Below are 15,433 nucleotides of genomic sequence, written 5' to 3'. Positions count from 1 at the left end.
TACGAAAGCAATCAGGACTACTCGCTCTTCGAAAAGAGCGCAGAGTGTCATTCTCTTGGATGAAACACATTTTTTCTCTCTTGTATTTAAAATAAATTTATTTACAAAAGAATATTCAAATGAATTCCTTATACAGAGGAAAAGCTGCATACAAAAACGGCTTCCAAACTAATTTACGCTCGCTTTTGTTGCACTTGAAAGTAGTAAAGTATGTGTAATTATAAGAATTTCCATCTCTTGTTTTTTGTTTTGTTTCATTTAAAAAGCTTAGTCTAATATATTTAATTACGAATTCATTTAAGAGTGATCGTAAGGATACCACAACTGTTCCCAGCGGACATCCCACCATGCACATTATTCGGTTTAGAAATTATGTTTCTGTTCAGGTTACAATGGTTAAACATGCATAGAAAAACTAAATGCTTCAAATAAAACAAGCATATCATGGGTAGGGGTAGGTAGGGGGGTGGGAACATACCCAACAAAAAAATTAATAGGTATACATATTTATAGAGTCATAATCTTAATAGCCGCAGAGCTGTTTGTATTGCGTTAAGGTAAATTAAAATCATTTCATTTCCATTTAAGTTAATTTTTGTTTGAGTGGTGTCCAAATTGCTTTTTTTATAATTAGTCTTGCATTATTATTACAGGTAATAAATCTTACAATTTAAAAACGTCCATCTATAGTTTACATACATTTTCGTGTCAATGTATTCATCTTTTGTTTGATTCCAATTGAATTAATTATACACATACATATTATATTTAAGATGCATTTCACAATCTGTCTGTGTATTTTCGTGTGTGCAGGTGCGGGGAAAGGGAAGAGAGTGTCGGGGCAGAGCGGTGGTTTGGGGGGTCTGTTTTTTCGTCTGTCTGTCTATCTGTGGCGCACACAGTGCAACATTGAAAATCCAGCATCGATTGCATCTTATGGCGCTCCTTATCATTAATCAACCAAAAACTGGAAGACACGAACCTATTGATATCATTTTAATTTTGTCGGGTACAGAACGAATTAAGTTGTCTGTTGTGTGGAGAGAATGGAATCTGTATATCTGTGGGTGTGTTGTTGTTAACTCTTAAATGATTGCTTGTAGTTGGCGACATCTTTGCCTGAGTCGACGGCCCAGCTGAAGATGGAAGATGCTGCCACGCACTGATTAGTAATTGGACTTCCATCATCCGATCGGCCTAATTGCACACCTTCGGCGCTGCATCGACGTCGACGGAATTGTTAACGATTTTTGGTTCACCTGCAAAAATATCAACAAATCCTATAAGTTTCTAGGTTCTTTGAGCGTGTTCGATTTGCTCACCATTCACATTAAGCTCGGATTTGTTGACAGCACTGATGGACTGTGCCTGCTTAATGGGCGTCTCTGACACGACTGTGGTATCAACGGCCGCAGCCGGTTCCGTCTTGCTAACATCGTTGGTGGCAGGGACAGGAGCAGGAACCGACGCAGCTGGAGTGGCTTTCTCCCCCGTTGTCTGTTCGGCTTTCTTGGATTCTTCGGCGCTCTCAGCTGGCTTCGGCTCTTCCGTGCTTTTGAGCTCGTCTGAACTTTCTGCGTCCTTTTCCTCCTTGGACTCGGCTGGCACATCCTTTTTAACCTCAGTGGCGACTTCATCGACAACATTATTGCTGGCTTTTGTTGCTTCTGAGCTTGCTACGACCTTTTCGGCTGGTGTGAATCGAACAGTTTCTGTACTACTCTTGGAACTCGAATCCACCTCCATGGGCTCGGGTGAGGGATCCCGGGCGGGTTCCGAAAGCTTTTTTGGCTCCTCCGCTGCCTTATCAGCTGCGGTAGTCGCAGGCGGCTCTGAAGTAGCTTCGGGTGCGCTTTCGGCTTCAGTTTTATTGTCTGCCGATGCTGCTGATGGCTTCTCTTCATCCACTTCCATGGCTGCGGGAGCTGGATCCGCGGCAGCAGCTGGGGCAGGAGTGTCTGTACTAGCACCATTTTCAGGATCATCGTTACTTTTCGGTGGGTCTTCAGCCTTTGGCACTTCTTCTGGCGTTTTCTCCTTCACCTCGGGCTCATCTTTGCTTGCTTTGTCCTCCGCAGCGTGGTTCTGTTGCTCCTCGGGCACAGCTGTCAGCTTGGCAGCAGCACCATCTGTCTGATCCTCATTTTCGATTGACTTGGCATCTGTTTCTTTTGCGTCAGCAGGCTCCTCCTCCTTTTGGGGCTCTGTGGTGGTGGCTGGAACTGCCTTCTTAGGAGTACCTTTGACTGGCTTCTCTTCTCTCTTCACCTCCTTCTTATCTTTCTTGGGAGTAGCCTGAAATGATTTGTTTCGTTAGATTGTGTTTAATGTTTAGAAAATGCTTCACTCACCTTTGCCTTGACCGGCAGAACCACCTTCTCTTCATCGTTGGCTTTCTCCGGCTCCCGGTCGAACTCATCGCTGCCCACGTCTAGTTTGCGCGCACCGCGACCTTTCCCGGCGCCGCCGCCGCCACCGCTCTTTGTGGCTGTCGTCGGCGACGCGCGTGCCTTCTTGTTGGGCGGCGGTGTAACAGTCTCAGCGGCCCGTGTTGGTGTGCCGCGAGTACTGGATCGCGTGCGACGTCCACCCTCTAGCTCCAAGCTGCCGCCCATAGTTCGTACCAGCTCTTCGCTTTCCCGCTGTGCCCGTTCTATGAACGAGCGTCGTTTCGGTGTGCGTTTCTGCAATATTTAATGCAAATGGACTCGATAAATATACATCTACATCTATATACATCTTAGTCAAATATCCGATAAGATAATTGCTACGATACGACGTAGTTTGATCCTGGGCAACATTCTCTCTTACCGCTTTCATCAGTTCAGGAGGATCTCCCATTGTCCCGTGCTAACAGAATTGGATATTAAAAGACGAATAGTCTGGTCAGTCGGTGCCTTTTTGCCGCGATATTGTCGACGATATGTACGTTGTATTAACACAACTGACCTACTATTTTTAATGTAAAGCGTCACTTTTTCAGCGCGATATTTTGGTGTAAGGTGATTTATGGTTCACAAGCGTCAAAGTTATTCAGTGTTTACATATCGACATAAAAGATGCAGCACCCTGTACACTAAAATAATTCCCACTGTTAGCTAACATAAATCTGTGCCAATCAACATCGGTGATTGGACGCCACTGATCAAGTATTAATTCCCCTATAACCATCGGACAACAAATTAAACCCGAATCTAGAGCGCAACGTATTCCATCAATACATGAATACATACAAAAGCATACAATATATGTCAGTACAGTGCCTCCCAGCTAAAAACGAACAGTCGTAGTAGAAATGTTCGAAGTACTGCAGCTACTAATAGTAATAATTTTTGATAACAGAGATAGCGGCCACTGAGAAGAAAAAATATTATTTGCCAAGTTTTTTCCATCCCAAAATTCGTTACAAGTTTGAATTCGCCGTATATCTACATTATGCTAAAAGTTACAGCGCTCTGAACATTATGTTTACGACTGCGTGTTAACAAGCGGCTGCCTCTACATTTGTGTGGTAAAGTACAGCAAACAACAAAAAGTCGAAAAGAGAACAAGCAAAAATAAAAACAAACGAGACGCAGCGGCAAAACGTGCGTCCAAAAGGGAAACGCCGATTGCTTGCTCACCAACCTAACGGCAACAGCAACGAGTACATACACACACACATACATGCATCGAATGTATCTTCCACGGGGGAGTAGAGTTTTGGAAAAAGCGCGCGCACACGAGGGCAAGTAGCAGTAGAAAAAAACGTAAATAGAAAATGGACAATAAAACGCAACACCCAAAATGCACACAAAAACTGTGTGCGCGTGCATACGTGTGTACGTTTTTATTTTGGAAAATTACTGAATAACCCAGCGCTTATGTTCCCCTAGTCACCCGTAGGACACAAAACACTCCGCCATAGATAATTCGGGTTATTCATTTGTGTGCGTGGAACAGCGCGCGCTCTTATCGCTGTTCACTGGCTGTTAATTGTCACTAAATATGTATATGCAACGCTACTTACGGGTGTTTTTTTCTCATCCAACGCCGCCTCCTCAACACTGCTGTTGTCCAGCACCGTCTCCGGCTTCTGTGCGCCAGTTTCGTCGGACATTATTTGGTTAATGCAATGTTTCCAGGCGTTTCTGTACAATTAATAATATGTTTTATTGCGAAACCGTGTGTATTTCGCAATATTTTAACTTCAAACTGCTTCGGCTGCAGACTCTGACTCTGGCACGGCACTGACGAGTTTATTTCACTGTCCCTTGTACACAACTACAGGTAAATCTACACGCTGGGCAAAGCGTGAACCCGCAAATTTTATAAATGCCGGATACGTGTACTTGCAACAAAATTTACTGTTTGCAAATATTGTATTATGTTGCGAAATACAACTGGCTATATATTTCGAATATTATTTGCAATAAAACAATCCGCCTTTCACACTTTTTTTGTGTTTTTTAAATTGCAATCGCGCTTCCGAACGTAACTAAACTCAGTAGATTTATCGGACTTATCGATCAAATATACCGACGACCCTTAGAAATATACCGAGATACGTCACAAATTTCAAAATATACTGACGAATTATTTGTATTCAAGTTTTATCATATTCCTCGTTTTTGATATTCGGTTAAATAATACTCGCCGACTAAGAACTACAGCTCTGAACTCATAATTTAATCCGAATATAAGATTAATTTCCTACAAGACTGGTTAACTTTAAGTTTTCATCTTTATTGCATTGCCTATAAATTAAGGTTTAAGCAAAACCGGTCAACAACAATTTCCACTAAATTAGTTTCTTTACATAGTAAGTACACGCAATCTACACATTTGCTACATATTAACTACATTATATGTACTTACCAAAGGCGACACCTGAGGGGGAAATGTGTACGTTTCAAAAATGTTTCCCCGTTTATTTTTCATATAAGCCCAACTTAGTTACAGGAACGTTTTTGGACGTTAAAAATAATATACGGTGCTTTTCAGCACGTTTGTTTCTTTAGATATAGGAAGTTTTCTGAAAACGGTCGTTTTGAAGTTAGTTTTTTAACCACAATTGAAAGTATATACTTGATTAAAAATACATATTGTCAGTATGACCGTTTACGGCATTTTTCACACGGTATTTTTATGGCGCTAGGACGGTAGGTTCAGTGTCTCGAAACGCCTCAAATTTCCACGCGGCGCTGTTGATTGTTATTTTTATTTATACATCCAAAAATGGTCTCGCAAGAGCAGATCGAAGCCATTGGCGGGGTGCTGAACAACAAGGACAGGCCCCTCAAGGAGCGGTTCCGCGCCCTCTTCACACTGAAGAATATTGGTGGAAAAACTGCCATTGATGCCATAAGCAAAGCATTCGACGATGATTCAGCCTTGCTCAAGCACGAATTGGCCTACTGCCTGGGACAGATGCAGGATCCAACGGCGTTGGAAATACTCACCAAGGTCTTGAAGGACACCGCACAGGAGCCAATGGTTCGCCATGAAGCTGCCGAGGCCATGGGCGCTATTGGCCACGCGGACGTGCTGGCCATTCTCGAGGAGTACAAGAAGGATCCCGTCGTCGAGGTGGCCGAGACATGTGCCATTGCGCTGGACCGTGTCCGCTGGCTGCAGAGTGGACAGCAGGTGGCTGACAACAATCCCTACGCCTCCGTGGATCCCTCGCCCCCGACAGCTGGCGACAAGAGCGTGGCCGAGCTAAAGGCCATTTACTTGGACGCCAAGCAGACGCTGTTCGATCGCTACCGGGCAATGTTCAGCTTGCGCAACTTGTGCACAGAGGAGAGCGTCCTCGCCATAGCCGAGGGACTCAAGGATTCGTCCGCCCTGTTCCGACACGAGGTGGCCTTTGTTTTGGGCCAACTTCAAGAGCCCTGCAGCATTCCATACTTGCAGGAGAACCTAGAGGACCACAAGGAAAATGAGATGGTGCGCCACGAGTGCGCCGAAGCTCTGGGAGCCATTGCCACAGACGATTGCATACAGATTCTGACCCGCTATGCGGACGATGAAAAGCGTGTGGTCAAGGAGAGCTGTGTGATTGCACTGGACATGTGCGAGTATGAGAACAGTCCAGAGTTTCAGTATGCCGACGGCCTATCAAAGCTGGATGGAACCAAATAATCATATTTATCATTTGAATTTATTTAACTGTATATATTATTTGTAAAATTTGTATTGTTGAATCACATCACAGAATGTGATTAACCAGAATCTAATCTTATCGGTGCAGTAAAGCAAAACGAAACGTGACTTTTAAAGGGTTCCTCATTGTTGAGATAATTTTATTGGTTTACTTGCACGGAGAAACTATTTATTACACGCGGAGATTTAATCTAACAAGTCAAACACGGAAATTTAAAATTTAAAAATTTAACCGCTCTTTTTGTTGAAATTACAGCTTTGCGCTTGTGTAGAGTTGAGTTGCGTTTATCGTATCTTTTTTATTTACTTTTTAGTAGATTTAACCCGCTTTTTATAAAAACCACGGCTTCACATTGGTACATCGGTCGTGTGGATTGCAGACTTACGCATCCCAAGAAAAAGTAAAAAAAACACTATAAGCTTTGTATTTTTTTAAAATCGAGAATGCATCGAAAATCGATTGCCTCGATAAGCATGCTGGGTACCGTACTAGCGCTTTTTTCATTAATTTCTGTAGCGATGGCGGCCAACAAGGAGCGTACTTTTATCATGGTTAAGCCCGATGGAGTCCAGCGTGGACTCGTCGGCAAGATCATTGAGCGCTTCGAGCAGAAGGGCTTCAAATTGGTTGCCCTGAAGTTCACCTGGGTAAGCAAATAATTAAGTTAATAAATCAATAGCGCGCCCCCATGCTGGCTGGCGCATCGTGTTTAACCTCAAAAGCGGCGCATTCAGGTGGGGGCGCGGCGCGTCATCAATTTGACATGTGTTTTAGAGGTCAAGAAAACGGTGATAGCGTTACAATATCTGTTTTGTAATCATTGCAGGCCTCCAAGGAGCTGTTGGAGAAGCACTATGCCGATCTGTCGGCCCGCCCCTTCTTCCCTGGATTGGTCAACTACATGAACTCCGGTCCAGTGGTTCCCATGGTGTGGGAGGGCTTGAATGTGGTCAAGACCGGCCGTCAGATGCTTGGCGCCACCAACCCAGCCGATTCCTTGCCCGGCACCATTCGCGGAGACTTCTGCATCCAGGTGGGCCGCAACATCATCCACGGCTCCGATGCCGTCGAGTCTGCTGAGAAGGAGATCGCCCTCTGGTTCAACGAGAAGGAGCTGGTCACCTGGGCTCCAGCTGCCAAGGACTGGATCTACGAATAAAATGGCAGTCATGTGTGGAATCAGATGTTAATCTGCATTTGCCTCTCACTTAAGTTATACAGTACAGAGATTCTTCAAAAGAAATAAAATTCCATCATTCTTATAAAAGTATTCCATTTTATTTAGCTCTGTACTCTACCCACTCACTGGTCGGCTCTTGGGTTGGCAGCACCCATCCGCGAGGTATACAGGAGCCTCGTTTTCCATGAGTTATATAAGAATCCCAGATGGAACTGAAAATAAAATTGGATTATTTGATGGACTATGCTGATGGCCTTACTGATCTTACCGCCGCATGAGAAACTCTGGTTTATTTAGCCGTCGATTCTGACAAGATGAGGGTTTGCCAAAGAACACAACGTCCCATTGGGTCTCTATCAATGGCGACTTGGACTTGTTGATTTTGCCACTTGTACTCTCCTGCTGCACCCGTTGCCATACAGTGCGCATGGACGCCAGCTTCTCGGCTAGTGTCGCCGTATCTCCGCCGCGGGCCTCGCATAGCTTTACTAGAAGGTCTAACCTCTCCAACACACTGGCGGCGTCACTACGTTTTTTTAACGTGATGCCCTCCGTTTTCTTGTCCATTGGAAAAGGACGAGGTTCGTCAGGGGGCTTGGGCACGTGTTCATTCTTCAAAAGGCGCTTGGCTGCTTGCTTGCTTCTAAATTTCCACCGCCGGCGTTTTCTGCGTCGTTGGATGCCGGCAATTTTTGCGGCCGTTCTGGAGTCGATTTCGTCTAGCTGGGCTATCGTGGTCTCTTGGGGAACTTCAAGCTGTCCCGCATCAACTCTTCTTGGCGGGGCATTGCTAACAACATCCAATTTCTGTAGATCGGCAACAGATTGTTCAGTATTTGTCTTTATTTCGTATAATTTTGGAATTTTCGCCGGCATTTTAAGTAGTGTTGGAAAACGTCAAAGGCATGCACAGCTGTTTGGCTGATTTTAGTTTATTAAATATAATATTACATACATATAAATAAAATTAATGCGAAACATATGTAGTTAGGGAAGCATCATTAAATACTATTGAGGGAACGTATTAAGATTTGTTTGCCGCAAGGGCTTTAAACCGCCAGCACACCTTTGGCTTCGGTTAAAATCTCGGCCGCTTTTGTGTAGGTCTCCGTCTCCTTGAGATCCACCTCGTCGTCAAGAAACTTCTGCAGCACCTCGTACTCCTTTTGCAGTCTGGAGAGAGACGAGAAATTAATTAAATTTGTCGTTCGGCTGGGGTTCTTAGATAATGGAAATACCTGCGCTTTGAGTCCGGAATCATCATCTCACACTCCGCGATGACTTCCTCCTGCTTGCGCAGCACATGGTCATCAGCGCCATCATTACGGAATTTCTCCAAACGGGTGCGTTCAATATTAACCTCCTTCTCGTAAGTTGTTTTCTCCTTGGACAGGCGCTTCACGACACCCGTTTTTATAACCAATTGCCTGATGCGTGGATCTGCCATTTTTGTGCTACCACCGGGTTATTGGAATTTCAAGTGATGAAAATTGGAGTTAGAGCCACTGTTTTTATTCTGAGTCACTGCAATTTTAATAATTGCTGAACAGCCGTCTAAATTTTGTTTGTGCTTTTAAATGCCGCCTGTGAGTCAGTTCCAGAGCTGCCACCCTGTGCCACAGAAGTCGGAATGTGGCATTCACAGTAAACTCAGAAAACTGTTAAATTCAAACGACAACAATCTTATATAAGATGGTAACATTTCGTGTGTACATACATATGTATAATACATATTAGAAGTGTTTGTTTTTGGATAAAATAATACAAATTGTTTAATCGATTTATTTGGTATTTTACGGTTAAGCTTCCTTTATTTTTCTCATCATTTAAAAGATCTTTTTATCAAGCAACATGTTCTGTATCCATGAATTTTGTTTGGTGTTTGGTTACAATTACAATTAAATGTGTGTCTAAATTCAGAGAAGAGAGTGGTTTATGTGGGCAATGACCTGCGATTAACGTATATATATTGTGTGTTGTATGCAAATGCAAATGAGGCTCGATAGAACATTTAGAATGTTTTGTCAAAAACCGCATGATTATGTATGTGTGTGTTTGTGTTATAATATTTTTTGTAATACTTCTTAAGCATTTGTCTTTTGGTTTCGAGAGAAAATTTTGAATTCATTACGAATGTAGTCTTTTTTGGTTGTTGTTCTTTCAATGAGGAAAACGAATGGTTGCTTGGAGGGGTGGAGCATGGTTTAAAACTAAACTCTGAAATTACAGTGTGTAATAGATTTTAAATCGAATGCCTCCGACTTGACTTATCAAAAGTATAAAAAGTGTTTAAAATCCATTGGTGACGGTGACACGATGGGCGATGGTTATGGCTGATAGGATGTTTCTTGTTGTTGTTGTTGATGAAGAGATGTCTATGCGGATGTTTAATAAAATTTTATTATTAGTGATGGATGAGTATATCGATGAGGCTAGCGGCAAGCTACAGTGGCATTTTGGTTGGCTCCCTTTGCTCCTGCGCATGTCGACAACGACGAAGGTTTCCTGCGAAAAGACTTGCGATGGCGATACAAATTCAGATAGATGCAGTAGATGGCAACGTTGAGTGCCACGACCGACTGGGCGAGCGGAAAGGACACTGGATACTCGTCCGTCTGGCCACCAACGCGATGATGCTTCGGTAGAAGGGTGCCACCATCGACTCTGATAACGCTGCTAATGCTGCTGCTGCTGCTGCTGCTACTGGTGGTGGCCGCCTGCTGCTCCTCGCTAATTGTGTGTGTGATTATTATTAATTGTAGTATTTGTTCGATTTCGTATAATATTTGCATGCAGCAGTTGGTGATATTAGTAATTGGTGTTTCTTCTTCTTCGGTTGCCACTGATTTTGGTTTTGATCGTCGAGTAGATATTATAATTTTGAGATGTGTTGCTGATGCTGCTGTTGCTGCTGTTGCTCTAGCCGTTTGCTGCTGGGATTCTTGAGTGATGTTGTTGCTGTTGCTCTCGCTTATGTTGTAGGTCTGCTGGCACCCTAGTTATTTCTTCTTCTGTGCCTTCTCAGCGGCTTTTGTTACTTTGCCCGAGGTCGTTTCTTTAAAGTTGACGGACTTGATAACGCCCACGGCGACCGTTTGACGCATATCGCGAACAGCGAAACGGCCCAGCGGCGGAAACTCCTGGAAGCTCTCAACGCACAGCGGCTTGCTGGGCACCAGCACAATGATTGCCGCATCCCCCGACTTGATGGCCTTCGGTTCGGTCTCCGTTGTCTTGCCCGTACGACGGTCGCACTTCTCCTTGATCTCCGCAAACTTGCACGCAATATGGGCCGTATGGCAATCCAAAACGGGCGTATAACCGTTGGCTATCTGCCCGGGATGGTTCAGAACAATCACCTGCACAACACAAAAATGGAAATACAATCACTTTTCCCCATTCACAAAGTCGGTCTTTATCCTTACCTGAGCGGTAAAGTCAGCAGCTCCTCGGGGTGGATTGTTCTTGGAGTCGCCAGCCACATAGCCACGTCGCAACTCCTTAACCGAAACGTTTTTCACGTTAAAGCCAACATTATCACCCGGCATGGCTTCGGTGAGGGCCTCGTGATGCATTTCGACGGACTTTACCTCAGTGACCAAATTAACCGGCGCAAAGTTAACGACCATGCCTGCAACGAATACATACATACGAATGTATGCATACATATACATATATATACAGTAGGTTCTCTATCTGTCGGATGGGAATTGGAATGGGGTGTGTGCAGCTGGGGTGCCCGTGCCCGAGCCTCGCTCTCGACGCTCAATAATGCATACATGCGCAGGGCTTCGTGTCGAGCTTCGGTCACGGTGGCGGCAGCGGCAGCGGCGGCGTCGGCGGCGGCACCCAAACGCCGACCCAAATTTAGATGGGCAGCTCTGGAGGCAGAAAACTTGAATGAACACTAATCATGGGCAGGGCAGTGAGTGTGTGGGGGGGGTATTAAATCAAGATTACATTGTGATTCCATCCAATCCTTACCTGGCTTCAGGATGCCGGTCTCCACACGACCAACGGGCACTGTGCCAATACCGCCAATCTTGTAGACATCCTGCAGGGGCAGGCGCAGTGGCTTGTCGGTGGGACGCTGTGGCGGCAAGATCGCGTCCAGCGCGTCAATCAGGCATTTGCCCTCGCCCTTACCCTCCTTGCGCTCGACGGTCCAGCCCTTGAACCAGGGCATCTTCTCGGAGGGCTCCAGCATGTTGTCGCCGTGCCAGCCGGAAATCGGGACGAATGCCACCGAGGCCGGATTGTAGCCGATCTTCTTGATGTACGAGGATACCTCCTTCTTGATTTCCTCGTACCGAGCCTCGCTGTAGGGAGGCTCGGTGGAGTCCATTTTGTTGACGCCCACAATCAGCTGTTTAACGCCCAGTGTGAAGGCGAGGAGGGCGTGCTCACGGGTCTGGCCGTTCTTGGAGATACCAGCCTCGAACTCGCCAGTACCGGCAGCCACAATCAAGACAGCGCAATCGGCCTGCGAGGTGCCGGTGATCATGTTCTTGATGAAATCTCTGTGGCCGGGGGCATCAATGATGGTCACATAATACTTGGCCGTCTCGAATTTCCACAGAGCAATGTCGATGGTGATGCCACGCTCGCGCTCCGCCTTAAGCTTGTCCAGCACCCAGGCGTACTTGAACGAGCCCTTGCCCATCTCCTGGGCCTCCTTCTCGAACTTCTCAATCGTACGCTTGTCAATGCCGCCGCATTTGTAAATCAAATGTCCGGTGGTCGTGGACTTGCCCGAATCGACGTGTCCAATCACCACAATATTAATATGAATCTTCTCCTTGCCCATCTTCTCTAGCTGTTTCTTCTTTTTCCAGATGAATGCTAATCAACGACGGTGCGGCTGCTTTCTCTACATGGATAGAATAGATAAAACCCAGAGAATGGGCGACAGAGAGAGAAAGAGAGAACAGACATAAGGATTCGGGGAAAACATCATGTATGTACATATGTAGCGATGTGTGGCTGACGTGGGTGTAGACACATCAAAAAAAAAAAAAAAAACGTTGCATACATGTCGAAACAATTTCCGGACATAGGCCGAAAGCTGTAGAGAGGAGAGGAGTGCCACTCACCTATATATTTATGACGGATTTGACTTATGGCTGGCGCCTTTACGGTCTTTACGGTCAAAACTGTTGACAAATCCACTGGATGCTGAATCCTAGAATAAATTTTAATTAAGTTCTGTATGGAATATTCGGAATACTGAAGTTTTAAATATAGATGTGACGCGCTCCAGACACGGAGAACGACTGAATCTCGGCGTTTCTGCAACCCGGTCTAAAAAATCAATAACGAGCCCCAGACAGAAACAGAACCCGAGTTGGAGCCGAGTGTGTGGCAGCCGCAGCTAACGACTGAGCAATGCACTCTCCTCTCAGACAGTGCGCGCCCACCACCCCACCACCCTACCATACCAGTCGCAACAACACGGAAGACATTGTGGCAGGCAGAGAAAGTGTCGGGTGTGCGCCGCTCCCAAGGAGAGTGAATGGCAGCGAAGTGGTGGCTCAAATTGATCGAATTAGCTTTCCCATTAAGATGGATATGATAGATGAGGTTCCTTTTATGTTTTTCTACGAAATGGAAGCAAAATCAATGATGACGTCGTAGGCAAAAGCCTATGCAAAGCATCGGCATTCGGGGACATTCGTGTGTGTGTCTCTGGGCTGCTCTCGCCGGCAGGGTATTGCTATTCGCGATTCTCAAAAAGGGTGCAAAACTGCACACAGAGAGAGAGAGAGACAGAGAGAGAGAGAGAGAGAGAGGAGAGGAGAGACACCAAACATGTAGAGAAAGAGATGCACTTGCTCGGCAGCGGCTGGCTCATCGTTTAACATCGATTCTCGTCGGCCGCCGCCTGCCTTCGTCTTGGATAAACTTGCAACCGAACGAACACACTTGCAGCACACACACACACATACACACTCTAGGGCGTTGTGATTTATTTTCTACCCTAGTGACAATTTTTACTTTTGTGAATTTTCATTTTATTTTTAACTCTGTATTTGCGTCGAAGTGCAAATTGCAAGAAAAGAAGACACGAGAAAAAGGGAAATGTAAAAATACTTTGGCATGCAAAATCTCTCACACACACACGCAGAGATGCAGTTGAAGCAGGGCGGAAAAAGGGGGAGGTACGATAATCTGCAGAGCATGTGTCATATGCAAATGCACATGCTTTTAGTTAAATTGATGAAAATTCCCATAAAATGAAAGGAAAACACGTAAAATGGCTAAAAAAATCAAGGAAACCCTAACACACACACAGTTGTTGCAATTCTTTGCCAAAACGGCCGCCATGTTGGAAATGAAATGTCTCAACCGCAAAAATAATAGTTTAAATCAGTTCCAAATGGAGCCAACAAATGCACAACCCTTTAACTTTTGTTCGCTTTATCGAACAGTTTTCACAGCCATCGTTATTTATGCACGGGCTCTTATGCAAAAATGTTATAGGACACCGGCCGGTAATCCGACTTTTCCGCACACACACACACACACACACACACACAGGCATACACATGAAAATGCAACGAAGGTGTCGTCGGTTCGGTTGTAAAAAAATTGAATTCAATGGCTTTTCGCCCCACAAAAAAACAGGAAGCGGGAATTATTGATGAATAGACAATAGTATCTATGGCCCCACACTTGTTTTGTTAATTGACACTCGAAAAATCAATCGATGCCTATTAATATAGGCAATTTTCAGGAATTTAGCCAGACCCTTTTGCGGTTTACGTGCACTTACCTCGAAATCAGAAAACGGAAAGAGCGAAAAATTTAACGGGAGCCTCGGTGTACATGCACTTGCTCACAATCGAAAAGCTGCGGAAACATCGATAGTACTATCGAATTTGACTAAAACGAAAACGAATGTTTTGACTCCATTTCGATGCATTTTTTAACAAAATTGAACATGTTTAAATATTAAAGAAACATTGAGAGAGACAAGACATACATAGCGGGCCTAAGCTCTAAACATTCCAATCATATTCCACTTATTTCTATTTACCTGACGCTGACCACCAGTGGCCTGCCATTTCACTAATGGAGAATGTTATTTGCGCGACATCTCTTCCTTTGGACCATACAAATTATCCCCAATTCAGAAACCAAATAAAATTAGTTTGGAGTACCCATTTAGTATGTATTCAAAATATTAAGTAAAAGCTAAATATTACATGAAAAGGCAAAGAGATGCCGTAAGCATTCTTTTTTATTTCCATTCACTGTCCGACTCGTACTCAGGCCAATCTGGCTTTACATCTGCTGTTAGGTTCTTCTGCTCCAGATAGACATTGAACTGCTCGGGAATGGACATAAATCTGCGAATCTTCAAGCGAAACTGTCTCCATGTCAGTTGACCATAGTTCTTCCTATCTGTGACCATGCCTTTGTAGTTGAACTTGTATTTGTTGAGGAAATAGGAGAGCTCTTTGACGACACCTTTGGGTAGTCTGTAAGAATCACATAGATATAAAAATGGTCATCACACAGGAATCCATGTTTACCTGAACTCTGGGTCCGCGCGCTCGCTAGCCAATTGCTCAAGCTCCTCTACCACATGACCGCGTTTTGGCCCCTCTTCTATAGGGGCTTTCTTTATGCCCAGTAACAGTCGCTCTTCCTCGTCGAGTTCCTCCTCAACGAAGCCATTCACAATTTTAGCCGCATGAAGTCGGTCCTTTCTGTAGCTGGGTATCGCAATTGCCTTGTTGGGATCCTTGGCCAAACCCATTTCGCTGAAGTTGGTGCCCACACGCTGACCCTCCACCCACATCTTTTTCAGAGTAGGACTGCGATAAATAACGTTATTGATGGACATGAACACTCATAAAAAAGTAAACTCACTCCTTGATTTTGCCAGTGGAACTGCGTGTTTTGTTGAGTGTTTTACGGTTCACACTGTAGCGATAGTGCTTGCCTTTATGGTTCTTGCGAATCTTCATGGCTGTATGTTTTAAATTTCTTAAACTTCTTCACTAGCTAAAAATCAAAACAATTTGCAGTCGCACGTGTGTAGCAGTGTGACCGCGGACCCATTCATAAGATATACGGTCTGACCGTATCTCAGAAATATA

The 15,433-nt window shown here is 44.7% G+C and overlaps 7 protein-coding genes across 7 annotated transcripts; 2 read left to right on the top strand and 5 right to left on the bottom strand.

Moving 5' to 3' along the window:
* Positions 1–685: 685 nt before the first annotated feature.
* LOC6588164 (nucleolar protein dao-5) lies at positions 686–4,341 on the bottom strand. The gene is made up of 4 exons (XM_026992855.1): positions 4,010–4,341; positions 2,352–2,684; positions 1,323–2,295; positions 686–1,259 (listed from the first exon to the last, which is right to left on the bottom strand). Exons 1-4 carry the CDS (start codon positions 4,097–4,099, stop codon positions 1,198–1,200), a joined length of 1,458 nt encoding a protein of 485 aa, XP_026848656.1. The 5' UTR covers positions 4,100–4,341; the 3' UTR covers positions 686–1,197.
* Positions 4,342–5,172: 831 nt separating this feature from the next.
* On the top strand, positions 5,173–6,255 carry LOC6587973 (deoxyhypusine hydroxylase). The gene has a single exon (XM_002013159.2). The coding sequence runs from the start codon at positions 5,218–5,220 to the stop codon at positions 6,124–6,126; it is 909 nt and encodes a 302-aa protein (XP_002013195.1). The 5' UTR covers positions 5,173–5,217; the 3' UTR covers positions 6,127–6,255.
* Positions 6,256–6,606: 351 nt separating this feature from the next.
* Positions 6,607–7,418, top strand: LOC6588256 (nucleoside diphosphate kinase). The gene is made up of 2 exons (XM_002013158.2): positions 6,607–6,795; positions 6,975–7,418. The coding sequence occupies exons 1-2, from the start codon at positions 6,622–6,624 to the stop codon at positions 7,305–7,307; spliced, it is 507 nt and encodes a 168-aa protein (XP_002013194.2). The 5' UTR covers positions 6,607–6,621; the 3' UTR covers positions 7,308–7,418.
* A 7-nt stretch (positions 7,419–7,425) lies between these two features.
* On the bottom strand, positions 7,426–8,175 carry LOC6588347. The gene is made up of 2 exons (XM_002013157.2): positions 7,597–8,175; positions 7,426–7,540 (listed from the first exon to the last, which is right to left on the bottom strand). The coding sequence occupies exons 1-2, from the start codon at positions 7,893–7,895 to the stop codon at positions 7,426–7,428; spliced, it is 414 nt and encodes a 137-aa protein (XP_002013193.2). The 5' UTR covers positions 7,896–8,175.
* Positions 8,176–8,240: 65 nt separating this feature from the next.
* On the bottom strand, positions 8,241–8,868 carry LOC6588535 (tubulin-specific chaperone A). Its single transcript, XM_002013156.2, has 2 exons — positions 8,567–8,868; positions 8,241–8,501 (listed from the first exon to the last, which is right to left on the bottom strand). The coding sequence occupies exons 1-2, from the start codon at positions 8,773–8,775 to the stop codon at positions 8,378–8,380; spliced, it is 333 nt and encodes a 110-aa protein (XP_002013192.2). The 5' UTR covers positions 8,776–8,868; the 3' UTR covers positions 8,241–8,377.
* An 876-nt stretch (positions 8,869–9,744) lies between these two features.
* Positions 9,745–12,507, bottom strand: LOC6588532 (elongation factor 1-alpha 2). Its single transcript, XM_002013155.2, has 4 exons — positions 12,422–12,507; positions 11,313–12,198; positions 10,754–10,959; positions 9,745–10,687 (listed from the first exon to the last, which is right to left on the bottom strand). The coding sequence occupies exons 2-4, from the start codon at positions 12,133–12,135 to the stop codon at positions 10,328–10,330; spliced, it is 1,389 nt and encodes a 462-aa protein (XP_002013191.1). The 5' UTR covers positions 12,136–12,198; positions 12,422–12,507; the 3' UTR covers positions 9,745–10,327.
* Positions 12,508–14,474: 1,967 nt separating this feature from the next.
* LOC6588006 (nucleolar protein 16) lies at positions 14,475–15,331 on the bottom strand. The gene is made up of 3 exons (XM_002013154.2): positions 15,204–15,331; positions 14,864–15,148; positions 14,475–14,809 (listed from the first exon to the last, which is right to left on the bottom strand). Exons 1-3 carry the CDS (start codon positions 15,299–15,301, stop codon positions 14,569–14,571), a joined length of 624 nt encoding a protein of 207 aa, XP_002013190.1. The 5' UTR covers positions 15,302–15,331; the 3' UTR covers positions 14,475–14,568.
* Between the last annotated feature and the right edge of the window lie 102 nt (positions 15,332–15,433).

Source organism: Drosophila persimilis, unplaced genomic scaffold (genome assembly GCF_003286085.1).
Source record: "Drosophila persimilis strain 14011-0111.01,24,50 unplaced genomic scaffold, DperRS2 tig00000000-arrow-pilon, whole genome shotgun sequence".
Classification (NCBI taxonomy): domain Eukaryota; kingdom Metazoa; phylum Arthropoda; class Insecta; order Diptera; family Drosophilidae; genus Drosophila; species Drosophila persimilis.
Note: the sequence above shows the minus strand (reverse complement) of the source record. Positions and strands in the feature narration are given on the sequence as shown.

Excerpts from the sequence above, each read along its gene's own strand:
- LOC6588164 (XM_026992855.1), bottom strand. The coding sequence starts at position 4,099 with ATGTCCGACGAAACTGGCGCACAGAAGCCGGAGACGGTGCTGGACAAC. Across the intron at positions 2,685-4,009 it reads TGGATGAGAAAAAAACACCC|AAACGCACACCGAAACGACG; the intron begins GTAAGTAGCGTT and ends TAAATATTGCAG. Across the intron at positions 2,296-2,351 it reads TTCTGCCGGTCAAGGCAAAG|GCTACTCCCAAGAAAGATAA; the intron begins GTGAGTGAAGCA and ends AAATCATTTCAG.
- LOC6587973 (XM_002013159.2), top strand. The coding sequence starts at position 5,218 with ATGGTCTCGCAAGAGCAGATCGAAGCCATTGGCGGGGTGCTGAACAAC.
- LOC6588256 (XM_002013158.2), top strand. The coding sequence starts at position 6,622 with ATGCTGGGTACCGTACTAGCGCTTTTTTCATTAATTTCTGTAGCGATG. Across the intron at positions 6,796-6,974 it reads TTGCCCTGAAGTTCACCTGG|GCCTCCAAGGAGCTGTTGGA; the intron begins GTAAGCAAATAA and ends TAATCATTGCAG.
- LOC6588347 (XM_002013157.2), bottom strand. The coding sequence starts at position 7,895 with ATGGACAAGAAAACGGAGGGCATCACGTTAAAAAAACGTAGTGACGCC. Across the intron at positions 7,541-7,596 it reads CCAGAGTTTCTCATGCGGCG|TTCCATCTGGGATTCTTATA; the intron begins GTAAGATCAGTA and ends TTTTATTTTCAG.
- LOC6588535 (XM_002013156.2), bottom strand. The coding sequence starts at position 8,775 with ATGGCAGATCCACGCATCAGGCAATTGGTTATAAAAACGGGTGTCGTG. Across the intron at positions 8,502-8,566 it reads ATTCCGGACTCAAAGCGCAG|ACTGCAAAAGGAGTACGAGG; the intron begins GTATTTCCATTA and ends GTCTCTCTCCAG.
- LOC6588532 (XM_002013155.2), bottom strand. The coding sequence starts at position 12,135 with ATGGGCAAGGAGAAGATTCATATTAATATTGTGGTGATTGGACACGTC. Across the intron at positions 10,960-11,312 it reads GACCGGCATCCTGAAGCCAG|GCATGGTCGTTAACTTTGCG; the intron begins GTAAGGATTGGA and ends TATTCGTTGCAG. Across the intron at positions 10,688-10,753 it reads CTGCTGACTTTACCGCTCAG|GTGATTGTTCTGAACCATCC; the intron begins GTAAGGATAAAG and ends TGTGTTGTGCAG.
- LOC6588006 (XM_002013154.2), bottom strand. The coding sequence starts at position 15,301 with ATGAAGATTCGCAAGAACCATAAAGGCAAGCACTATCGCTACAGTGTG. Across the intron at positions 15,149-15,203 it reads TCCACTGGCAAAATCAAGGA|TCCTACTCTGAAAAAGATGT; the intron begins GTGAGTTTACTT and ends TATTTATCGCAG. Across the intron at positions 14,810-14,863 it reads CGCGCGGACCCAGAGTTCAG|ACTACCCAAAGGTGTCGTCA; the intron begins GTAAACATGGAT and ends TGATTCTTACAG.